General features: G+C 41.6%; 2 protein-coding genes across 3 annotated transcripts in view; one reads left to right on the top strand and one right to left on the bottom strand.

Moving 5' to 3' along the window:
* Nucleotides 1–8,531, bottom strand: part of LOC125912460 (uricase) — a 37,361-nt gene extending 28,830 nt beyond the window's left edge. The window contains exon 1 of the mRNA XM_049616912.1: nucleotides 8,424–8,531. Coding sequence (XP_049472869.1) covers nucleotides 8,424–8,531 — 108 coding nt within the window. The remainder of the gene's footprint in view (nucleotides 1–8,423) is intronic.
* Nucleotides 8,532–9,249: 718 nt separating this feature from the next.
* DNASE2B (deoxyribonuclease 2 beta) lies at nucleotides 9,250–24,030 on the top strand. 2 transcript variants are annotated; one of them, XM_049616909.1, is made up of 6 exons: nucleotides 9,250–9,395; nucleotides 12,501–12,678; nucleotides 16,023–16,104; nucleotides 18,535–18,696; nucleotides 19,681–19,878; nucleotides 23,551–24,030. In XM_049616909.1, the coding sequence occupies exons 1-6, from the start codon at nucleotides 9,283–9,285 to the stop codon at nucleotides 23,889–23,891; spliced, it is 1,074 nt and encodes a 357-aa protein (XP_049472866.1). In that variant the 5' UTR covers nucleotides 9,250–9,282; the 3' UTR covers nucleotides 23,892–24,030. The 2 variants fall into 2 exon arrangements, with proteins under 2 accessions (XP_049472866.1, XP_049472865.1); XM_049616908.1 differs by lacking the exons at nucleotides 9,250–9,395; nucleotides 12,501–12,678; nucleotides 16,023–16,104; nucleotides 18,535–18,696 and adding an exon at nucleotides 18,807–18,969.
* The last annotated feature ends 1,525 nt before the right edge of the window (nucleotides 24,031–25,555 follow it).

The following is a 25,555-nucleotide window of genomic DNA, read 5'->3' as shown; positions in this document are numbered from 1 at the left end:
AGCTTTGTGGCTTGCAACAAATAATTTGTTGGCTCTAAGTCCTTAGTTTCCCCAGCTGTACAAATGGAGATAACCACCCCTACTTGTAGGAGTTGCTGGTGAAAGGGCTGACTCGGTTCCTAGTACCTAGCTGCAGTGAGGTCAACCCCAGCAAAAGTGGCCACGTCAGGCCTGACTGTGGGCACAGCCCCAGCAGAGACAGTAGATGGGACTTTGAGTAAAGGCACCGGTTTTTAGAGTAGAGAGCACTGTTGGCAGCAGTCAGAGGAAGACTGTGACGTGTCTTTTGAGCCACAAGGAATTCCACCTGGGGGAGGAAGGCACTTGGCTGGCTGGGGGCCCCTGGATGGCATGAACGAGGATCCAGAACCAAAGGTCTCCGAGATTGTCCATCAGCCCCGGGATACACATGAATATTACTTCTCAGTCCTATCCACTGCCATTAAACACCTAAGCTATGGTAGCTCGGTCTGTGAAAGCAAGTGGTTCCTGCATGGCACATAGATTCAGGGGCACCTGGGTGGCTCTGACGGTTGAGCGCCTGAGTGTGAATCAGGTCATGATCTCACGGTTTGTGAGTTCGAGCCCTACATAGGGCTCACTGCTGTCAGTACAGAGCCAATTCGAATCCTCTCTTCCCTTCCCCTGCTGGCTCTCTCTCTCTCAAAAACAAATAAGCATTTTTTTTTTTTTAAAGAAAGATTCAGTGACAGCCACCCTTCAGATCCCTAACTTTGCTCTCATCTTGCCACAGCCTGTTTGAAACTCTGCTTCAGCTATCCGGAGCTGATTGTACTTGCCCAGGCTCGGCAGCCTTTCTCTGCCTGTAGGCTTTGAATATGCTATTCCTTCTTTCCTGAACACCCTTTCTCTTCCTTCTGCCCAACTACCGACCCCTTCTGTCACCTGCCTAACTTCTTCTGGTCATCCTTCAGGTCTCAGATGCCACTTCTCCCGAGGGGAATCAGCCAGCCCTTCAAGGTCTGGTGCCCCTTCTGTATGCCCTGGAAAAACTGTTATCGCCTTATCACAGTCTTTATCATATTATATTGCAATTGCCTCATCATGTGTTTGATTTGTCCAAAAATGGGAAATTATGCAGGAACAATTCTCAGTTGTCACGGCAACCCCAGTGCTCAGCGCAGTGCCTAGAACACAAATAGGTGCTTAATAAACGCGTTGCGAACGAATGAATGGTGCACCCCCACCTCCACCTCTTGCGTGGTGACACGGAATAGTTCATGAAAACACCCAAAAGATTTCAATACAGGAATTGTCACTTCAACTCAATCCCCAATCAGGAAGTTCCTCTTCTGGGGAAAGCGGGGAAGGCGCCATCTGCCGTCTGATCACCACGGCCTGGAGATCACAGGCACAGCCGACTGGAGAACAAAGACCCAGGAAGTACCAAACTGAGTGTAGAGAGAGTCAGCCATGTGGCACAAAGTGCTCACCCTGCTTAACAAGACAGAGCACTCCGCACAGCGCAGCCCTCCCGGAGTTTCTGCACGAGGCGCGCAGGAGAGGTCAGCACTCCTCAGCAAGCTCCTGACCGGAGCAGAGCTTGAGTCGTTACACTTGCTGGGTAGTAAGTCAGAAGAAAAAGGACGTCACCATGAGGATGGAGCAGAAGGGAACAAGAACGGTGTGGGACGCCCGGAAGTCTCTTGGTAGGACCCGACAGAACAGATAACGGTCCAGACCAGAAATGAGGCTGTCCCCCCAGTAGGACTCCCCCCAGTTCTGTAGTCCAAGAAATCGGAAGTAGGTGCCAGAACTCTGTCCTGTATAAAGCACAGTATGGTGCAGAGATCCATGTGCATGATAGCTGCACAATGAGATACCATGAAAGGTCGCTCTCATCTGGAGGGTTGGCAGGTGGCTGAGAGGGTAGGCTCTGGGCTCTGGAATGAGGCAGCACAGGTGTGAGTGAGTCTTTGTTCTGCCACCTATTAGCTCTGTACTTGGAGGTCAATGCCTCCATCTATAAAATGGGTATAAGAGTAGTGCCCACTCTCAGGATTGCTGTGAAGATAACATGAGGAAAAAGAAAAAGCACTCAGAAAAGTGCCTGACAAATGGTAAGTGTTTAATAAATGTTAGCCGTCATTATCATTGATAAATAATAACTAGATGTCGAATTTTGCATCAAAGGGTCCTTCCAATCACTGTTGGAGAGAAATCCCCAGGTTACACACCAATCCAGAAAGACTGCTGCTAGTATAAGGCGTCCTTCTGCCTTCATACTTCGGTTGTCCTTCTTTGGGCTTGTGTGGCTTCAGGAAACAAAGTCGCAAAAGGAAACTCAATTTCCCAGAGTAAAACTCTGGATAGAACATCAGAAGGAATACATCTTTACCAGGCTCTATAAAAGAAAACTCCCTTTTTCTTAGACATGTCTTGAAAGATAAGGGGATGGAAATCATTACTTATCTGCAAGTAAGACTGGAGAGAACTCTCAGAGATTTTAAATTAATCTTATTTTTCACTTCTGTAATGAGCTAGTGAGTGTTCTCTTATTTGCAGGCCATGGTGAAAGTGCTAGTGGTTATCACTACAGGATGAGACGTTCTTAGCCAGGAATCTGTTAACTTCTAGAAGGTCCAGTGGATAGGTTTGAGGTGGAAAATATTAAGGAAGATTTTTTTTAAAAATTTTTTTGTAAGTTCAAGTTTTATTTTTTTAAGTTTATTTTTATTATTTATTTTGTGAAAGCGAGTAGGAGAGCGGCAGAGAGAGAAAGGGAGAGAGAACCCCAAGCAGGTTCCGCACTGTCAGCACCGAGCCCCACGCGAACCGTGAGATCATGACCTGAGCTGAAATCAACAGTCGAACACCTGACCGACTGGGCCACCCAAGTACCCCATGTAAATTTAAATTTTAAAATGACTAGCATTTTCTCTTAAGTCTTTGAAGAGCTTCTGTAAGCCTCGTGTCTTCCCTCCATAACAGAGAGAAATGTAGAAGTGGTACAGCTATTTAGGTCCTGTCACACAGGCATAAAAATCAACTCCGTTGCAGCGTGTCCGGATGGAAGAACTGTGCAGGGAGACAAGCCTCTCTCTCTGTCTTTGGAATGTGCTGGAGAAGTTCTTCCAATTCTGTGCCCAGGTTTTTCCTTTGCCTGACGTTTTCTTGGGCATTCATGAACAAAAAGATTTCAGAGAAAGATGCTGAACTAATGTGAGAAAAAGAAACACTCATCCGAACCATTTTAATATCTCTTTGGTGGATCTTAACAATACATAAGGATAAGAACAATAACGGTGAATCATAACCTTAGAAGCAGCTGGTATTTTTTTGGCTGCCTCGGATCTACTCAATGTCAGATGGAAAAATATTGATATCTAGCAGAAAATGTCATGTTGCTTTAAGCTGCAGAATGGCTTATTTTTGCTAGCAAGGGGGTATGACTCTAAAAGGATTTGTCAAGCAGATGCTTCAGAAACAAACAAGTCATATGCATAATTATGGTAGAAAGAAGGTGACCTGTTACCTAATGAAGAATCCATTTACAGGTGCTTAGTTATTTTCATACTTCTGCCTATTACAAAGGAAGAGAAACTCATCACTAAATGTCAGAGGCAATGCTAATTTTCTCGCCAGCCTCTCCACAGCACCAATAGCCTTAGGGCTGGGAACTGAACCAGGGAAACCCCTCAGGAGCCTCTCGGATTGGGGGCAGGAAATTCCACAACAAAGAAGTGATGGAGACCTCCAAGAATGCAGTTGGAAGAAAATTTTACTGAAATGCACACATTGAAAGAGAATCTCTTTCCAAATGTGTAAGTCTTGAAAATAAAAACAACCATTTAGTGAGGGTTTCATATATGTCAGGAACTTTGCGTATATTATTCCCTCTAGTCCTTTGTAAGAACCCTGTGAAGTGGATATTTTGATCCAAGTTTGACCGCGGGAGGTATGAGGGTTAGGTGTCCTGCCAAGGTCACGCTGTTACTAGGTGACAGAGGTAGGAAAGGAGAGCCCAGTCCATTTGCTTCCAAATGACACGCTCTTTCCCACTACAAGCAGAGTCCCTATACCCCCTTGATGGTTAGCCACTCTTTAGAGAAAGAAGGGAACCATTCTGATCCCAACAGAAGGAGAGAAATGGCCATGTTACTGCAGAAACTTGAATTCCTATGCCATTTTTTAAATTCCACTCATTGGAATCTGAATTATCTTATCTACTCCACACACACACATACACACACACACACACACACACACACACACACACAAACAACAAACAAACAAAAACCCCTGCAATTTAAGAGGAAGAACGCTATTTTAAAAGAAACTAAGTCAGAGATGGTAAGTGCCCAAAGCCACATAGCTAACAGGCAGGCTCGTACAGTGGAAAAAGAGCCCTTCTGAGACTGAAGAGCCTTATTCTGCTTACTGTGTACCAGGCTGAACTTACCCAATGCCCAGAGGTACCCCCTGCCCAAACCACCACTTTTTCTGGAACTTTAGTCATTTGTTAAAATTACAGGGGAATTCTAAGCTCACATGGACTCCGTGGGTATGGCAAGGCTGTTCACATTGCAAAGTACAGGGAGAATGAAAGGCTGACTGCCCTTTGGGGCAGAATGAAAATTCAGCTTTGTGTCTTCAATAACAAGATGCTACCTTTGAGTCAAACACTGACTTTTATCTGGGTAAGGACTACTGCAAACATGAGCGATGTAAGTTTATTTGTGGTCTTTAAAACCACATTGCCAAAGGACCCTTTTTAGTCCATCTGCAAAGATAAAGAAATAACTGTGTCACAGAGGAAAAGGAAAAAAGGTGGGAAGAATGAGCATTTAATAAGCATTAGTCATGTGCCACAGGCTATGCACACAGTATCTCACTGAATCCTGAGAGCGTATGCTATGAAAGTACAGATCATGAGCCACCTTTAGAAAAGGAAGTTGATACTGTTGAGGTTAAGTAGTTTGGTCAAAACTACATGGCGTGTAAGAGGTAGGGCCAGGCATGGAACCCAGGTCTGCCTGATTATTTTCACTATACCCAGCTGCCTCCTTGACAAAACATTATAATAACGTTCTTTAAAATGGGATTTTACCTACCTACATACTCATTTTTATTTATTTATCTGATTAGATTTAATTCATCCTAAATTCCACATAACCCCAAAATAGAAATCTCTGAAATCTTTTTCATTTAATCCATTCATTCATCTATATTTATTCAGCCCCTTCTAGGTGATAAGCACCATGGTAAGTGCTAGAGATACAATAGCAAACCAGTCAGACATTGTTCTGCCCTGATACAAGGGCATTATACACTAGATAGGGGTTATACACTAGAACAAACTTTCTCAGTAAAGAATCAAAAAGTTGGTATTTTAGGCTTTGCGGGCCATATGGTCTCTGTTGCAACTGCTCAACTCTGCCATTATAACAGAAATAGTTATACGTAATACATCAGTGAATGGGTGTCACTGTGTTCCAATAAAACTTTATAGAAACAGGCAGTGGGCCAGATTTGGCTGACCCTCGCTCTTGAGAGGAAGACTCAGAAAAGTAACCAAGTAATTAGAATACATTGTAATAATTGCTCTAATTGAACAAATACAGCAAAGTCTGGGATACCTAAACCAGATTAAGAGAGATCAAAGATAGTTTCCAGGAGGGACTGGCATCCATAGAGCTATGAATGATGAGTAGGAATTAACAAAATAAAATTCTCTGACCCTCTTCCTTTAATTCTACTTATAGCTTCCTTTAACAACATTTTTCATGAACAATTCTTTGTTTTACAAATGCCTGAATCATGTTGCTTGTCTCATTGATTTTCATCAAAATAATTCAAGTCCCCTCCCCTTCCTCCTGCAACAAGAGTATCAACTTTTTCCTTTGGTTTTTCACATTCTAGATTGTATCCAGTATCTGAAGTGGTCTTGTAAAAGTTTGAACATTAAGTTAAAGAGATAGACTCTCTGGCATGTAAATCACACCTCAAAAAGCTATTGAAAATAACTAAACAAAGCCGGCAGCCTGACTTCCAGAAGTCCTCACAGGATGACTAAACTTTGATGAAGCCAGCATAGACCAGGGTGTGGAAAAACCCAACTTAATCTCAATCTCAAAAAGTTCTTGCAGATAAAGCTTCAAAGAATACGAATTCACAGCCAAAAATAAAAAAAAGCACACAGGGTAGCTTTCAAGGTGTCATGAGAGAGAGCTGCAGAAACAACAGACAGTGAAGTGTGACCTGCAAAGGCTCTAGATACTGGAATCACCAAACACAAAATATAAAATAATATCTTTACTATCTTTACAGAAATAAAAAGAGAAGAGTGAACATATCTCCTTTTTAAAAAACATTTATTTATTTATTTCGAGAGAAAGAGAACACGAGCAGGGGAGGGGCAGAGAGAGTGAGAGAGAGAGAGAGAGAGAGAGTCCCAAGCAGGCTCCAGTCAGCATAGAGCCCGATATGGGGCTGGAACTCACAAACTGTGAGATCATGACTGAGCCGAAACCAAGAGCCAGATGCTTAACCAACTGAGCCACCCAGGCGCCCCTGAGCATAGCTCCTTCTTGAGACAAGGGTGTACCTTCCCTTGAGCAAAAAACAAGAGACCAGAAAAAAGCCTAAGTAAATTTGAAGGAAAAAAAAAAAAAAAAACAAAAACCAAAGAACTTCTTAATGCATTAATAAGTGCATTAAGGAACAGATTTAACACAACTGAAGAAATAATTAGATATTTGAAAGAGATAGATTAAGTAACAGATTAATGTTGCCTAAGAGAGAACTTGAGAACGGAAAGATAGATAGATCCAAATAAAGAATCAGGATTAATGAAGACACCGGAGACGGAATATATGCAAGAGACATAGAATGTACCAGGACAATATGACAAGAGAGAATGTGGAAGAGGCACAATTTCAAAGAGATCGGGACTGAGATTTTCCAGAATTACTAGATGAATGAATACAAACCTTCAACTATAAAATAAGAAGCCTATTACCAAGTGAAGAACTCTACCTTGTTCACTACACTGGGCCAACTTATAATGAAGGGGTTTTCTGCTATTTTTAGAGGTAATCATGTCGTGAAGGTATATGTGGTATTTTTGTAATCGTATGCTCCTCGGGCTTCAAAAGAGGGTAACGTGAAAACCATTCTATCCTGTTTGCATTTTCTCCGTCCACCAAATTCAGTTTCTTTCCATAACAGTACTTTGCCATTTTTAGTGAAAGTCAGGACATACTGGAATCTAGGCTTTAGGGTAATGTCGAAATCCTTGGAGCCCCTCAGTACAGCTTTTGATACCTGGTGATTGCATAATAAAGCTTGTTGACTGACAATCAGCGCCATCAGGTCAGCGACAAGGAGAGATAAGAAGAAAGCTTCCTGAAAGTTACATCTGAAAGAAAGCAACCTAACAGCATTTTTCCAGACTTTGAAATAAAATTGGATTTAGCAAATAGCATCCTAATACAGATGTCCCCCAACCACAGGAAGGGCTCAGGTTATAGTAAAAACAATCTTAGCTATTATTTGTGGATCGTTTACTTTTGGCCAGGCACTGTGCTAAGCATACAATGAGGAGAAAATAGGAATTACTTTATATCCTATTCAACAAAGGTTCTTTAGTCTACATAACTGAAAACAAGTTGCTTATCTTCTCTAAATGCATCAATAAATCCTAACCCTCATGTACTTAGTTATTACCATTGTAATACCAAAAGCTATCACAAGATAAAAATAATTTTATTTCATTTTAACTTAGAAAAATAAACCTCATGCTATGAAAATTTTTAAAAATTGATGAAAAGTTTGCAGTTGCTGAAATCTTTTTTTCTGAACGCAATAAAAACATATATAAAACAAAATGATACTCATGGAGGAATGATCAGAAAAAAAAGTTGTTTTGTTTTATTTTGTTTTTTTCTAACTTGATTGGTTGCAAACCTGTCAGATAAGGTACAGCCTTGGCTCAGGGCAGCAAACCTCAAAGTTGCGAGTGCACTGGCATCACCACAAACTTTATAAAAAATGTAGATTCCTAAGCCCAACTGGGAGAATTCTGAGTTAGCAGGTTTGGGCTAAGACCCAGAATTCTGCCCCTTTTGCAAGCACCACAGGAAAATGTGGGCACATGGTCCAGACACCCCAAACAAAACTCTGTCTTAGGAGAAATAGAGCCTCAGGCCCTCCCTTTCCTATCCTGAACAATTCGAGTTCAACGCAGAAGTGATCTGAGTTGCAAGATGCCGGTTTGGTGTGGGTCCCTAAGTGGTCTAGATCCATAATCCAAGGGATAGATCAGAGCTGTCCTTCTGGTAAAGTGCTCCTAATTATGAGAGCATCTTTAAGAAGTGAGTCAAAAGCATCATACACTTAAGGAAATCCTTTTCATATGCCTGTCTCCTCCCTCCCCTCCTGTAAAGAGAGAATGGTCTCACCTTTTTATAGTCATTGTGGTAATAGGCCATTTTCTCTTGGCTTTCAACTTCAAATTTAGTTTCAAGAGTGAGAAAGAATAGTTTGGGCAAAACAGATGTTTGTAACATTTTTTATTTGACCTGAAGGGTGAGCGGTCAATATGTTTACCCGATTGCATTACAACCAATTGGACACCAAGGCCTCTCAAAAGTAGAGCACCAAGTTGAATGGCTAAAACCAGAGGTGGAGGCAATACGTAAACATTTCGTAGAATGTAATTAACATTTCGTAGAATGTATATTTCATAGAACATAATTAAATTGCTCTTTAAGGCAACCCTTTGAAGTCCACTTTAGGAAAAGTTTACTTAAGATTGAGAATATTAGAAGTGATAGATCCTAATTTTTGCTAAGACTTAAGGTTTTCTCATTTCTGCTTCATGTGTGAACTGCAAGCATTTGCTTTCACTCACAGAGAGGCTAATCGTGAGGGGAAAACGTGAAATACATTTAATTCAACCTCTACTTATCAACATGGAGTTTCCCTGCCCACCGAACTTCGTAGTACATGATGTTCCCTCAGAAGAGTTAACTGTATATCCCATTTTCCTCTCTGGGACTTTTGATGACTTTGCAAACTAGTCAGCACAAAGGCATCCAGAGTCACGCTGGCATGTTGTGACAGAATCACACAATTACATGAGGTTCGCCCCATTCTGAAAATGCCCGAACAGCAGAGGCAAACGGAAACAAAACATCAGAGCCAGCACAGCCTGAGTGAGACCTGAAACTCAGACTCCTCGTCCGGGGGCAAGTTTCCTGCTGTGGTGTGGAATACAGGTGGCAGATAAAAAAAAAAAAAAAAAAAAAAAAAAAAAAAATGACAGCCAGACTTCTAAGAACAGCCCTTCCTTTGCTCTTCTTTGCCCTCTTTGGGGTCCTGGAGGCGACAACAATATCGTGCAGAAATGAAGAAGGCAAAGCCGTGGATTGGTAGGTAAATGAAATGGAAGGATTTGTGCATGCAAATAGAAAGCCAGAGTATGGGAGGCAAACTGGCTCACTGTAAAGTTCCACAAGGAGTCTTCCCCCTCCCTCTCCCTTCTAAAAAGAAGGGAAATTAAAGTACATACATGGACCAAATATCCAGAGAGGTCCTGAGTGAAGGAACTTCCACCTGAGAAAGCTGCCAAGCAGTGCCTGGTGGACCTGATTCGCTTCTCCCAGCGGGCCAAGGCCGGTGGCCCCAGATGTGGGGGGTCAGTTGGCAGGTTCCTTTCATTGCATTGCGCCTTCCCTAACGGGACCCTTCCAACATCCTTTCAGAGATTTGCAAAGGAGAGAAGGCAGATTGCTTTTTTTCTGACACGGGACCTTGTGCCTCTCCTTCTGAGAATGAGAAAGAGGGCTTGATCGAACACAGCAGTGTTTGGTTAACCTTGTTTATTAGGGCAGCACAGGAGCACAGGAGTGGGTGGTAGGTCCTTGGCCTCCTTCACGCTGTGGAAGAGACTCAACACAGCATTGCATTATGGTTATGGATTCTTCTAACGCTTTGATCGCTTTTTCACTCTTTAATTAGGGTGTTTAGGTTGAGCATTATGATTGGCATCAAGCTTTGTGTAAACTTCAGGCTTGAGAACACAGAGACACTCAGTCTCTCAGCAGTTACTGAGCTCATGCCAGGCCCTGTGCTGAGGTTTGAAAATACAAATATGAATGAAACATAGCACTTGCCCTCAAGGAGCTCAATTATGTGGTGAGGGTATAGATGGGGCCTCCAGGGAGCATGAGCCCCCAAACTAGTTTTGAGCTAAGTTTTAAGAACAATTATGAGCTGGTTAGATTTTTTTTAATGTTTATTTATTTTTGAGAGAGAGAGACAGCAAGCAGGGGAGGAGCAGAGGGAGAGGGACAGAGGATCCCAAGAAGGCTCTGCGCTGACAGCAGAGGGCCCAATGTGGGGCTCAAACTCACAAACGGTGAGATCACGATCTGAGCCTAAGTCGGATGGTTAACCGACTGAGCCACCCAGGCACCCCGTGAGCTGGTTAGAAAAACAAGGCAGATGCAAGGGCATCTCAAGCCAATGAGGGAGCAATGGGGAGGTACAGAGGCAAAAAGCAGTGGAGAAGGTTCAAGAACAGTGTTGCTGGTGCTTCAGGAGAATGGTGGGAGATGGCAGGAGGTAAGCTCAGTGAGCGGTGAGGGCCAGGTCATGAAGGGCTTTGTGTGTTGGGCTGCAGCGTCTGAATTTGACTGTCAAAGGGAGCTACCGAAGACCTTCCAGCAGGGATGTGACGTAGTCAGATTTGTATTTTAGAAAGCTCACTGGTGGTACGGTGAAGGCCAACTGCATGGAGACCAGTCTAAGTCATGGACTCACCAGGACTTTTGCAGCATTACAGATGAGATGATGTGTGGACCTCATCAGTTTAAAGTTTAAAGACGCAGTAGTAGAAATAGAGAGGAAGGAACATTCTGAGAAAACTCAGTAACAGATGGGCTGAGGGTCGTAGGAGAGAGGGAGAAGTTAAGAAAGACTTTCAGATTGCTGGCTTCTCTGACTGCGTGGATGTGTGCCCCGTCTGCAGGAGAAGAGCAGAGTTGGAGCGAAATATTATAAACTTGGTTTCAAAAATATGGAGTTGGAAGTCTCTGGGATATCTCTGCATTTAGGCTTATCTGGACCTCAGCATGGAGGTGTGGGCTACAAACAGATTGAGAAAACTTCAGAATATAACTGGAAACGGTTACTCAAGAAAAATGTTTAAAAGCACTAGTCTTCAACTGATATGCCGTGACCCTGATGGTTCTCAAACCCTTCACTGGTGAGCGACCAAATTGCGATCAATACATAACATTGTTTTTGCTGCAAATGAATGGACACATTACTCAGCAATACCCGTCAGAGAGAATGTTGAGCTGAGCAGACGGGGAGGCACAGTCTCGAGCTGCTACAACTCACTGTGAGAGTAAAAGGGCAGAGCAACATCAGGTCGGCACCAAAGAATAATTTTATGTTTGCTGCCACATGTGAGGACCCTGTTCTGAGAGTAAGAACGCATGCACAGGGCAGGAAAGAGCTCGTGTAAATAAATGGAAGCATAAGAGTGACTAGAACCAAGTGAATAACATGAAGCGTTCACGGGCAGTGTAAGATGTCACCGTGTGGTCATAGTGAATGCATTAGAATGTTTGCCTCCTTGTGGGTATTTGATGTTTCATTGTGGGATTTTTGCTATTAGAGGTATTTGGCAAGACCCGGGTGATTTTGCCCTCTGGGGACTTTCAACATTGTCTGGAAACGGTTTTGACTGGCATAGCTGAGGAGGACTACTGTCATCTGATAGGTAGAGGCCAGGGATGCTGCAATGCACAGGACAGCCCCCACAACAAAGAATGATCTGGCCTGAAATGTGACTAGAGCACATTTGAGAAGCCCCGGGGTTACATGATCCAAGAGTGCCTACCTGCCATACGGGCCCAACCGCCTCCCCTTCCTGTGAGATACCCAAAGAAGATATACAAGGAGATAACAGTAAGGACAACAAAATGCTTGCTTAATGAGCTGGTCTTGGCCCTGAATCCTCAATGGAGAACGGTCTGAAAAACTGAGCTAAAGAACGTGGCCTAGGCCAGAGACTCAAGGGAGCCTCTGTCTACTCTGAAAGCCAAACCCAAATCTCGGACCCAGCCAGCCAACTGCAAAGAGATGAGCGTGCCAAGCACTTGGGGCAGAAGAGAAAAACACATCCAAGGCCTTTCCAGTCCAGGCCTGGGCTTCATTCTCTCCCCAGTGCAGCCATATGGCCTGTGGAAACAAAAGAGAGCCACTGTCAACCTACATGGGCTTCCACAACAGGGACCCCACCCACCAGGCCAGTTGATGTCTTAGGACACGTCCAGTCAGAGTCTCATTCCTTTCTGGGAAGGAGAAAAATAAGGGCGAGAAAAGAGACAGAAATCCTGAGCAAATCCCTTTCCTTAGACTTAGGGAACATAAGTAAAATGATATAGTTAGACGCTTAATACAGTGGCTGTCACCAGAGAAGCTGTCATTAAGTGTTAGTAATTCATAATTATTTCCTTTGTTAGGTTTGCCTTTTATAAGTTACCTAAAAGGCAAGACAAGGAAAGCAGACAGACGGGGTTAGAGTACCTATACCTAGACTCTACAACCAGGAGCTGGAGGAGGAGTAAGCAACTAATGAATACCACCAACAGTGTGTTGGGAAGGACATTACAACAGCTATATGAAGCATATGCCTCTGAGGTATGTTACAGTTTATCATTCATCTGAATCACATAAAATGCATAAACAGAATCTAAAGCTTCCAAAAGATTCTGACTTCGAACCTACCTAACCCCTAATCCTAGCAACTTGAAGTAAGCTAGCACACAATCCGAATCAATCTTAGACCTTCAGGAATATGTCATCAGACTCTACAGCGATGCCAGATTATGGGCACATTCAGCACTATATCCCATAGCATCACCGGGTAAGGTGTGAACTACCTACGTATGGAAGCCTTCTGGCTGCCAAACTCTGCCAATTCACTCCGTACTTGCTGTCTTAGACCTCTAGTAGAAATAGCAAGAAGCCCTCTCCCATTATAATGCAATACAGATCAGCAATTAATACACCACGAAGTATGGGTTACTTATGCCATGGTGGTGATGAGTGCTGGGGGCCAAAACGAAGGGTTCTACCTGGTCTTCCTTTTCATTTATCATTTTCCAAGTAGGAGGTTGAGAGCTAGGGCTGTAGTTCGATGCCCTAGAACTCACTTGCCTGAGTGGAGATTAAACCTGCTATCTGGACTTGATCAGGCAATGCGCTAACCAGCCAAAGAGGCATAGGTAAGTAGGCCTGCTGGCTCAATGTGGGCAGTCTCCCAATGATCCAGGCACCATCTGCCGTTCAGTGGCAAGATACTGCTTCCCAACCAGGGGTGACAAGGAAAATCATACAATAATATTCAGTTACACGCATATATGCCTTCCTAACAATCACTGAGAGAGAGGTAAATGTGTAAAATGACTCAGCACTTACGGTATGCTAGGCCTTTACATATGTCAATTCATTGATTTCCAACAATAATGTGTTAGATCCTAGCGCTGCGGCACATGCATATCTGAGTATTTACTCAAAATGTGCAGAGAGCTGTCACTGTGTGCACTAATACTCATGTTTTTATTCGTCTGCCACGAAGACCAGCCTTCAGAGCCAAATTACAAAGTAAAAATGTATTTTAAAAGTGTTTGAGTACATGTGATGGACCAAGCCCTGTTGTAGGTGCTTTTAAAAATTATTTAAACCCAGCAGCAACCCAGCTTTCAATTAATAGATTATTATGTAAAGTCCAAACTGCCTGCAGCTGCTTCTGTTTTCCAAGTTTGGGGATGGAGGCTGGGAGCACAACCCATTAGTGAGAAAATAAACACTTCTGTTGTTCCCTTCCCCACCGGGGAGAGAAAGGAAAGAGCAACATTGTAGAGCCTCTGTCTTTTACCTTAGTTGGGACAGATGGTTCTTACTTTGGCGGAATATAATAATGATCTTTGGAGGCACAAAAGTGGCCCCAGAGCCTAGGAGGGCAAGAGAGCTAAAATGCTCTGCAAAATAAAAAAGAGTGGATGAAAGCTAGGATTTAAAAAGCATAAGAAACCCAGAGAGAGACTAGAGGCAAGGCCAGGTGGTGATGTAAAACCATTCCGTGTTTTGTACCTTCAGTGAAATCTGATCACACATAAGGCCTTCAGTGAGGGATTCTGGGAAGAAAATGACAGGGAAGGGTCTGATTTCCATGTCTGACTGGCATAGAGCCAAAAGAAGAGGAACAACAATAGTGGGGACACCTAAGTGAGATCGGGTGTTCTTTGGAAGCTGGGTCTGTGTGCCAGAAGTGACAGTGAGAACATAGCTCCCCCACCTCCTGGTCTGGGATTCTATCAGAAAGCAGAATGCAAGATCACAGCAACTGGCTTTAAATCTCAAATGTCAAGATGACCTAGGCCAATACGTGGGTTACATTTAGAATTGTTTCCCTTCTTTTGCCTTTGTCAATAAGAACCTTCCATACACCTTCGTAGTAATGCTTATCAAACTATATTGTAGTTGCCTGTGCCTGCCTGTCTATATTCCCTGCTAGACTAGGGGCAGAGATTGTACTAGTCTTGTTCAACATCCAGTAGTCAAAATAGTACCCAGCTTATGTGTTCTAGAAACAAAGCTGTCCAGAAGGACATGCCTAGGCCTACCTATCCTTAAGTCCATGGTCTTTCCCCTTTATCAGAGAGCCTTTCTTCACTAGGGCTGCCTCCCATTTAACCTTAGCTAGCTGTTATACTCCTGGTTAGAATAATACACTTCGTCTATTATACGAATAAAGCTCCTCAAAGATTCTTCCCAAAGCCCCTTCGCATTGCACGCCAAAGGCACACAATGGCCTCATGACCACATTCAACGCCAGCTCATTGAACAACTGTCAGGGTCTTCCAGCAGAGAATATGAATGCCAACAATAGCTATAGTCAGTTGTGAAAATGAGGCTAAGAAAACAGCTTCTTTTCCTGGATATTTCTAAATATAATAGCTGAGAATGCTACACGGACTATACGGTGCATTTAAAAAAAAAAAAAGGTTTTAGATTACCTCAAATAATTAAGCAGTTGTAAACAACTCAATTACTGGCTTTTTTTTTTTTCCTGAGACAAAAAGAAGAGCCTTTTTTAAGGAGATGAGTTTTCCTTTCTTGCTTTTAATTATGTCCCTGAGATTTTTGTTAATATCAATATTATTGGCTTCAGTAAAAATCACTGCATCGTGACACAAACGAAAAGGAACCACACAGAATAAATACAAGCAAGCTTCCAAAACATGACAAAAGAGATACCATCAAAATAATAGCTTCATTTTTACTCAGAGATTTGGCCAACTGTTTAGAAAATTTACTCATATTTTGCCTTACCAGAGGCAATCCAATATCACACATTCAATTTCACTACTTTTTCTAAGCAGGGAAATATCAAGCAAGAAAGGTGAAGTGACACTAAGAAATGAATTGAAGGGAAATCCTCCCCTGCAGGGAGGTAGTGGGAGCAGAGAATGAGGAATCCTGATTAAACACAAAACTATGACCAAGCTGTGAAGCACAACATAGGCAGAGGAAAGCAGACCCTGACAGCTAGTTCTGCCATGGTGCCTATATCAATGGAAAAAAACCCAGGTGTAATCCTAGGCCGATTGTTCCTACACAAATATTTGTTCCTCAACAAATATTTAAGTACTCCTTTATTATACAGTGGTTGCCAAATGAGAAACGCAGGTCCAAAACAGCCAAGAGAAATAGGAATAGTACCTTCACATGCACATCATGATGCACAGGGCCCCTGTCACATAGGATGAAACCATGCACAGTTAAGAATGGACTTTCTGTTCCCTCCCTTGCCTGTCACAGAATTCAGTCTGATGGGGAAGCTGTCTATTAGGATAACGGATGATTTCTCATGTGTATTAATGAAAGCTCTGTATTGCAGACTGGGTAGCTGGTAGAAATGTTGCGAGCATTTATGAGCGTAAGATTTACATCATTATAACCCTAATGTGCTCCTGCAGAATAACAACACAGCCTATCTAATATACAATGATGGAGTCCCTACATCTGTGAATTACAGCAGAAAGTATGGACACACTAAAGGTATGACAAAGGCTCTTGGTTTGTCTTTTCTACTGGAAATCAACATTCTCTTAAATATTCTATCTTGAATATTCTTTTTTTTTCCACACTGAAAAAATAGCTTTCCTTTTTAATGGTTTATTCTGAGCTATCAAAATTCTTGATTTCTATATCACAGGTTATAATTATATAATTTCACTTGGAAATCTCCTTTTCACAAATTCTACTTTATTTCTTAACATAAAAATATATGCTCTATAGCAGAAATCCCAGAATTCTACTGGGAATACCAGCCAATCTATATAGTGTTTGTGTGTGTGCACGCGCGCATGTGTGTGTGTGTGTGTGTGTGTGTGTACACATTTCAGTTAAGTTCATTGAGGTATAATTTCCATAGAGTAAAATTCACTCTTTTTAGTGTATAGTTCCTTTTGAAGTAAACGTTTTTGAAAGTACTTTTAATAAAAAAAAAAAAAAGGAAAGTACTTTTAAATATATTTTTTATATTTTGGTAATTTTTGTTATATATAGTTAATATATTTTAAGAATTTTATTATAGTAATTTTTGGCATTTTTCTATAAACTATGTATATGTATTACTTAAAAATTCAAAATGCCAGTAAGCAAAAAAAAAAAATCTGTAATTTTAATACCCATTAGATAATCGCATTAATCCTTTCTACTCACTTTTCCTATAATATGTATTTTAAAACATATTTATGAGGGGCGCCTGGGTGGCTCAGTCGGTTAAGCGGCCGACTTCGGCTCAGGTCACGATCTCACAGTTCGTGAGTTCCAGCCCCACATCAGGCTCCTCACTGACAGGAGGAGTTACTCTTTCTCTCTCTCAGAATGAATAAATAAACTTAAAAAAGAAAAAAAAAAAAAAAAAGAAGGTCCCAAACTCAAATGGCTTCAGAAGCAGGCAAGTGGATGTCAGCAAGCCAGGTGGACTAAACTAGCAGGGAACTGAAGAACTGGAGGGTGCATGCTTGGTGAAAAGGTACAGGTAGTACTCAGGTTGCTTTGGAGGGATGCGATTTTTCAGGAGATGTTGAAAATTAGCATTTGTGGAAAATCTCCCCAATTTTTAAATGTTGGCAATGAATGCAAAGTTTTAAAAATATTCTCTGAGAATAATAATATGTATCTGCAGGATAGATTTGGCCAGTAGGCTGCCACTTTTGCCACCTCCGATTAAGAACGTAATTTGTAATGGCTGTCAAATATCATGAGTAATGAAAGCTTTTTATTTAGCCAAGTTGCCCTCCTGATGGTCCTATTTGCTTGGAACACAGCAATTTTGGTAATACACCACATTCTCCAACCTCTCCTCTAACAACCCCCACCCTGTTCATTGCTAAAAGGTCTTGGGAAAAAGACCACAAAGGGAACGGGACCCCATGTCAAGTGCAGGAGTTCTCTTTGGCAACAGGTGCCCTGACATCCGGTGGCACTGGTACCAGGAGGTTAGGATTTCAGGCCAACAGTACATTCATCTGGGCAGAAGAGGGCCCCTGAAGGTCATCCAGCTCTGTTTGGCAACAGAACATTGGACATTTTCCACCTGGACACAGGGAATGAGAGACCAATAGCGTGCTTTCTTCAAGTGTGTTTTTTGCAAAAGAAATAACTGGCAAGCATGTGGTTTCCACTCTAACAATAAGGTAAACATGAATAATTTCATATTTGCATGGTCATATGCAAACTGGAAAGTCTAGTCAGTTTACCAGAACTATCCCGATGTATTTATAAACACAGAAATAGTCACTGATGCCTGTTGGGTAGGATTCATTTTGCCATGACACAAAATGAAAATCTTTCTGTTTTCTTCCTTTCCGTTTTCATGTCATTTTGCTCTAGAAATTTTCACTAAACACAATTAACTGGGTCATTTTGGCATGGCTTCTCTTTCATTCTCTCTGTCTCTGTTTTTGGGCTTGTGGAGTTGATTACTCTTCTACACATAAGTGACCATCAGTGTCTTACAATGAACTATCGCAAGTACATTTCTTCATTTGATACTTTCTCTTTCAATTCTTTTTCAGCTGGCTTTTGAAAACAGCTTAGCTGCTTAGCGGTAAAGATAACTCATTATGTGAAGCTTACCAGGTGACTGTGTAGTTTAACAAGGTCAAATTCCAATTTAGCGAATTTGCATTCCACCAAAACAAATTCTCCTTGTGGTTTCAACACGAAATTCCTCTTAACTCTTCACAGGGTGGCTGTCCCGGCTCTCTTTTGTGGTGGCTTATTATCAGTAATGGGGCAATGTGATGTGTGCCCAAGTTAGTTTTGAAATTTTGAAAAGCAAGCATGATCTTTGTGATTATTAACAGAGTAAAATATTAGCCTGAAGTACAAATGGGCTTAAATGTTACAGCTTTGAACCCTATCTTTAAAAGGAGCTTTATTTTTCTAATTTACCTTTATTAATTGTATCTTTGGTAGGTTTACTGCTGTGGAACCGAGTGCAGGGATTTTGGCTGATTCATTCTATCCCCAGATTTCCTCCAGCTCCTGAAGAAGGCTATGATTATCCACCCACAGGGAGGAGACATGGACAATCTGGCATCTGCATAACTTTTAAGTACAACCAGTTTGAAGCAATAGGTAACATTAGAGTATGTTAAAAAAAAAAAAAGAGAGAGAGAGATAGCAGTGTTAAAGAAGGGATTTGGAAATGTATGAATAAATTTATTACTTCATCCGTTTCTCTATTCATTAACACTCTGTTACCTAGATTCTATTAGATTCTAACATGGGCGTTGCCATGGTGAGACCTTGAGGAGATTCACTTACTAGACCTTTGTTTCCTGATCCACCAAAGAAGTCTTTGAAATTGATCAGGGGTGGTATTTTCAAATGTCTAGCGTGGCCTGGCAGGTAACAAAAATGGGTGAAACAGGCAAGCAACGCTGCATGGGCAGTGGGGGCAGAGACAAACAGGGATGTTGACTCTCCCCTCAAAAGTCTCAGCTCTGCAATGTGGCTCTGCAGAAAAGCAGACCTAATGGTTACAGATATCCATACTTTCCAAGAGAAACTAGAAATCTAGGGTGGGAGGATGTGAGAGAGTTGGGAAGAGAATATGATCTCAATCTTATTTAAAAAAAATAATTGTGGGGGCACCTGGGTGGCTCAGTCAGTTGAGCTTCTGACTCTTGATTTGGATCAAGAGTCTCACGATTTGTGGGATCAAGCCCCACATCAGGCTCTGCCCTGACAGTGTGGAGCCTGCTTGGGAATCTCTCCCTCCTCCCCCCACCCCTCTCCCGCTCACACACGGGTGCATGTGCACTCTCTCTCTCTCTCTCTCTCTCTCTCAAAATATAATGAAGTAAATAAATGTGCTGACTACATGTTGCCTGTAGGCCACCAACCTGACAGCTCCAAGTCAGATGATCTTCCTTTAAGATCCCAAGCTGGAATGGCCAAAAATACTTTTTAACCAAAAGTGATTTGAAGGCTATTGGCTTAAAAAAGAAATACTTTTGTTTTTGTTTTTGTGTTTTTTAATTCACACAAGATCTATAGTATCAACAAGTATTTCCATCTGTATCCTAATTCTCAATTTTTCTTTGTTTCTCCATTCAGATTCTCAGCTCTTGGTCTGTAACCCAAACATTTATAGCTGTTCCATCCCAGCCATCTTTCACCAGGAGCTCATTCATATGCCCCAGTTGTGCTCCAGATCCAGCTCATCAGAGATCCCTGACCGGCACCTCACTGCACTTCAGTCAGCCCGGGGCCAAAAATTCCTCCATTTTGCAAAGTCTGGTTCTTTTCTTGACGGTATGAAAGACCATGATCAAACAATATATGACTCTGCTGTTGGACTCACTTTGGATTGTATAGCAGAACTATTCTGATTATTTGGGGATGGAGAAGTAGAAGAGAAGGGAGGAAAAAGGAAGGAAAGGGAAAAGGGAAGTCAAATTAGTCCAAATATTCGCCTGCTCTGCTTGAATAGCACAATTGCTGATCCAACCAGGGAAATATCTCACAACCATCCAAGCCAGGAGTCAGTAAAAATTTGCAGTCCCCAGCCTCTGTTGGGCACAGGACCACAGTTGTCTCCTTCTTTTTTCCATTCCCTAAGCAGCCATTTTAAGACTCTTTTACTCTCAAGTCCTTTATATTACGCTGCCTCCTCATTCTCGGCCTCTCTTTTTCCTTCATAGAGAGAACAGAGATCACCAGAGAGAAACCACCTCAAGAACACACTCCACCCAAAAAAGTATGGGGGTTCCTCAAAAAATTAAAAATAGGAATATCATGTGATCCCATAATTCCATTACTGGGCCTTTTCCCAAAGAAAACAAAAACACTAATTCGGAAAGATATATGCAGACCTATGTTTATCGCAACATTATTTACAGAAGCTAAGATATGGAGGCAACCCCAGTGTTCATCAATAGATGAATGGATAAAGAAGATGTGGTGTGTATACACAATGGAATATTACTCAGCCATAAAAAGAATGAGACTTTACCGTTTGTGACAACATGGAAGGACCTAGGGGGTACTATGCTAAGGGAAATAAGTCAGACAGAGGAAGATAAAACCATAGATTTCACTCATATGTGGAATCTTAAAAACAAAACAAATGAACACACAAACGGAAGCAGAAACAGACCCGTAAATACACAGAACATACTGGTGGCTGCCAGAGGGGAGGGGATGGAGGGAATGGGCAAAATGGGCAAAAAGGAGTGGGAGGTACAGGCTTCCAATTTGTGGAATGAATAAGTCATGGGATGAAAGGTACAGCAGAGGGAACATAGTCAGTGGTATTGTAATTGTGCTGTATGGTGACCAGATGGTGTCTCCACTTGTGGTCAGCATAGCATGACATACGGAGGTGTCGAATCACCATGTTCCGTACCTGAAACTAATGTAACATTGTGTACCAGTTATACATGTATTTTTAAAAATGACTAAAAAGGGGCACTGGGGCACCTCAGTTGGTTGAGCATCCAACTCTTGATTTCAGCTCAGGTCATGATCTCACGGATCCTATGAACCTTGTACCTATCGAGCTCTGCACTGATAGTGTAGAGCTTGCTTGGGATTCTCTCTCTCCCTCTCTTTTTGCCTCTCCCCGGCTCGCTCTAGTACTGTCTCTCTCTCTCTCTCTCTCTCTCTCTCTCTCAAAATAAATAAACATCTTTTAAACATGACTGGGGCGCCTGGGTGGCTCAGTCGGTTAAGCCTCCAACTCTTGGTTTTGGCTCAAGTCATGATCTCACAGTTTGTGAGTTCAAGCCCCGCATTGGGTTCCATGCTGACAGTGTAGAATCTGCTTGGGATTCTCTCTCTCCTTCTCTCTCTCTGCCCCTCCCCTGATCCCCCCCCCGTCTCTCTCTCTCAAAACATAAATTTAAAAACATTTTTTTCAGTGACTAAAAAGACCACACACACACACACACACACACACACCCTCAACAATCTTATCTGTTTTTATTCCTTTTCACGAGTTTCCTTTTATCCCAACAGAAGCAGTGCACCTCTTGTGCCTTGGAACCTACCCCAGTCTCAGAATACTTTGATTCAAACACTAGATCTCTTCTCCCTCTTCTACTTCAATTTTCCCACTCTATAAGCTCGGTCCCCTTAGCACACAAATATTCCTAAAAATCTTCCCTCAATTCTAGATCCCCTATATCTCTGTTTTTTTCTTTTCTTCCAAATTTCTTTCTGAAAGTCTCTTCAGGGGGCACCTGGCTGGCTCAGTGGGTTAAGCATCCGAGTTCAGCTCAGGTCATGATCTTGTGGTTCACGGGTTTGAGCCCTGAGTCAAGCTCTGTGCTGAAGGCTCAGAGCCTGGAACCTGCATCAGATCTCATGTCTCCCTCTCTCTCTGCCCCTCCCCCACTCATGCTCTGTCTCTCTTTTTCTCTCTCTCTCTCTCTCAAAAATAAATAAACATTAAAAAATAATTTTAAAGACTCTTCATGGGCTTTCACTTGCTCAATGCTCCTTCACTGTAGTCTTTGCATCTCTGTCTGTAGACACTCCAATCTCTCCCCAGTCACCAGTGACCCTCTTAGTTGACCTCACTGTCTTCCCTCCTTTCTTGCTACCTTCCTTCCTTTTATACTAGATAAAATTTACTGAATGCTTACCACTTGCCAAGCCCTGTATTAGGCACTAGAGATCCAAAAATCAACAGGACAGAAATAGCCTCTGTAGAATTTGGCACTGTTAAAACCCTTTTCTTCCTGAAACACTCTCCCTCCCTGATTTTTGGGAGTGTGCAGTCTCTTGGTCTTCTTCCCACTTCTCTTAAGTCTCTTTAACTAGGTCCTCCTCCTCTGCCTACTCCTTAGGTGACTGGGTTGCCACGTGGTCTTCCACTCTTCCTTATCTCATTCTATATACTCATTCTATGCAATTCCAATAAGCTTTCAGGCGATTCTCAAGACCTCTGGACTGACAGAGCCAGCAGTATTCAATAGTGGGTGGGACATTGCTGCCTGGGGGTGGTATAGCCATGCCAAATTCAACGTGCCAAACTCATCATTATTGCCCACAAATCTATTCTTTTTCTTATATTCTGCAGAGTCAACTGAGGATTCTAGATCCCTCCTTTTTCTTTACTGCTCTAGCAAGTCATCAAATTCAATCAGTTCTAGGTCCTTAGTAACACTCACATTTATCTTTTCCTCTCCAAACTTTATGCCACTGCCTTAGTCCATGCCTGTGTTTATTGTCACAATTATTGTGACAACCCTGTGTTTTCCCTATCTCCAATCTAATACACCTTTCTCAATTCATCCTGCACGTTGCCTCCCAACTGATATTTATGATCAAAAATCAGCTTCTGTTATCAGTTTTCCACTAACATTTCTCTAAAAATTCTCCCATTGAGGGGCGCTTGGGTGGTTCAGTCTGTTGAGCATCTGACTTCGGCTCAGGTCACGATCTCATGATTCATGGGTTGGAGCCCCACATTGGGCTGTGTGCTGATGGCTCGGAGCCTGGAGCCTGCTTCGGATTCTGTGTCTCCCTCTCTCTCTGCCGCTCCTCTGCTCACACTCTGTCTCTCTCTCAAAAATAAATAAACATTAATTTTTTTTTTAATTCTCTCCTTGATTTCAGGAAAATCCAAACATTTTGGCATGATATGCAAAGAGCCCTTGAAGCTGGCCCCTGGTTACTTCTCTAGCTTCATTCTGTCTAAAGATCTTTTCAAGACAAAAGCATATATTGCTCTCTTGTTTGTGTGGAACAGAAAACATTTTTAAACGCCAATATCACCTTAGTGATAAGAACTTTTATTTGCATAACACTTTAGCACTAACAAAATGTTCTCCCATCCACTATCTCAATTATGTTGTTATTATTGTGCTCGTGACATCCATATATCAGGGGTGAATGATGATTTCCATTGCTGAGGATATTTTCAGGGACTTATCTAAGTATAAATACTAACCTCACTATCTTTCTCCCTGTAAACCCTAGACATCTTTGCAGCCTGGATGGCTCAACGGTTGAAGACGCATTTGCTAACAGAAACCTGGCAGCGAAAGAGCCAAGAGCTTCCTTCAAACTGCTCCCTTCCTTACCATGTCTACAATGTCAAAGCAATTAAGATATCTGGACACTCTTATTTCAGTTCTTACCAGGATCATGCCAAATGGTGTGTTTCCCAAAAGAAGACCAAAAATCACTGGACCTGCATTGGAGACTTAAATCGGAGCCCACACCAAGCCTTCAGAAACGGAGGATTCATTTGTACCCAGAATCAGCATATTTACCATGCATTTCAAGGATTGGTTTTGTACTATGAGAACTGTAACTAAACTTGGTGAAAGGACATATGTACCATTATTTTCAGCACTGACAATGGGTCTTCTTCCATTAGATCCATTCTTTATATACTAAAAGCCTGTGAGTATACTTATAGTCACAAATCATCAAATAAAATGCTTTTCTACCGTGGTTGCCATTTTATCTTCCATTTAGTGAAAATTTATCTACTTGGCAATTATATGCCATAAGCATAAATCATTATACATAGCCAAGTGAGAATTGAAGAAACGGAAGAAAAAAATCTTCTTGACTGTTCATGGATTGACTGAACATCTCCTAGATTAACTTCATCTCCCTCCCAAAGACTTCTCTGACTCTTCTACTCACCCCTTGTTGAAGAAAAAAAATCTCTCTCTGTACCTCATGCTACTCAGTCATATTCCTCTTAGAGTTCTCTCACTGGTTTATGGTTAAGTCTTATTTATTTTTCTTGCAGTTGCTCCTTACTAATCATATGATCTTAGGATATTCACTTGAACTCTCTAAGCCTTGGTTTTTTCATCTATGAAACGATGTGTAGATATGTTTAAGCACCTAGCACAAAGCCTGGTGGGGTTGACACTTAAAAATACTGGTGGAATTGGAATATGAATCTCCCTCCCAAGTTAGAAAAGACAAGAGGAAGTTTAGAAATGAGTAATATTTAAAAAAAAAAAATTGTTAAGTCAGATTAGGAGAAAGAAGTAAAACAACCCACCAAATCGGGGTCAATAAAGAAGCCATAATCAAATCTAACAATCTTAATTCTAGTGTGTTTCATTTTGGGAGTTCTTATCCCTAAATATGACTATTATATAAATAAACAGCAATAAACTCGTAGTAAGAACTAACTGCTTAAGAAAATTTGAAATATAGTTCTCAATTTCAAGAAAATTGCAATTTAACAAAAGAAATCACAATAATTAAAGCCAACACTTATTAAGCATTTACTATGTAGTAAACAGTCAACCCACATCTTCTTATTTGATCTTCATAACAATGCTACATAGTAGGAATCATTATCCCCATTTTACTGACAAGGAAACTGAAGTCTACAAAGCTTCAGTAACTTACCCAACATTATAGAAGGTCTATCTGAACTCTAAGGCTATGCTCTTTACCTATATTCCAAGAGACAATAAATGAAAATGATGCAATATAGGGTAATATATATATGATGTCTTAATACCACCAAAATTCATGGTACATGATGGCACTAGTTCAATGAAAAGTAGAGAAAAAGCTAAGTTTGTCTTCCCGTCAGAAGCAAAGATAAGCTAAAGAAAGGCCTGTTGAATACTAGCTAGCTAAATTACATGCTTGAATGTATGAAGAGATTTGAAAAATATGTTTTATTCTCACATAAAGTATCTGAGTATAAATAATTCCAACAAAATAGGATTAAAAGAGAAACTAAAAATATAAGATCCTGGGGTGCCTGGGTGGCTCCATCAGTTGAGCATCCGACCGTTGATCTCAGCTCAGGTCTTGATCTCAGGGTTGTGAGTTCAAGCCCCACTTTGGGCTCTGCTCTGGGCAGGAAGCCTACTTAAAACAAACAAAAAAAAAGTACAAGATCCTGACTTTAATGGTGAAAAGGGTCATATCTTAATCCAACAGCACAGATAGGAATTAATGAAAATGAAAAAAAGAAAGCAAAGGTCAATTGAATAAG

The sequence above is a fragment of the Panthera uncia genome (genome assembly GCF_023721935.1).
Source record: "Panthera uncia isolate 11264 chromosome C1 unlocalized genomic scaffold, Puncia_PCG_1.0 HiC_scaffold_4, whole genome shotgun sequence".
In the NCBI taxonomy this organism is placed as follows: domain Eukaryota; kingdom Metazoa; phylum Chordata; class Mammalia; order Carnivora; family Felidae; genus Panthera; species Panthera uncia.
The sequence above is the reverse complement of the archived record's forward strand: the minus strand, read 5'-3'. Positions and strand labels throughout refer to the sequence as shown.

What these genes read in the sequence shown, in the direction of transcription:
- DNASE2B (XM_049616909.1), top strand. Translation starts at nt 9,283, where the DNA reads ATGACAGCCAGACTTCTAAGAACAGCCCTTCCTTTGCTCTTCTTTGCC. An exon ending in GAAGGCAAAGCCGTGGATTG is followed by an intron (nt 9,396 to 12,500) that starts GTAGGTAAATGA and finishes TTCCTTTGTTAG; the next exon opens with GTTTGCCTTTTATAAGTTAC. An exon ending in CAACCAGTTTGAAGCAATAG is followed by an intron (nt 18,697 to 19,680) that starts GTAACATTAGAG and finishes TTCTCCATTCAG; the next exon opens with ATTCTCAGCTCTTGGTCTGT.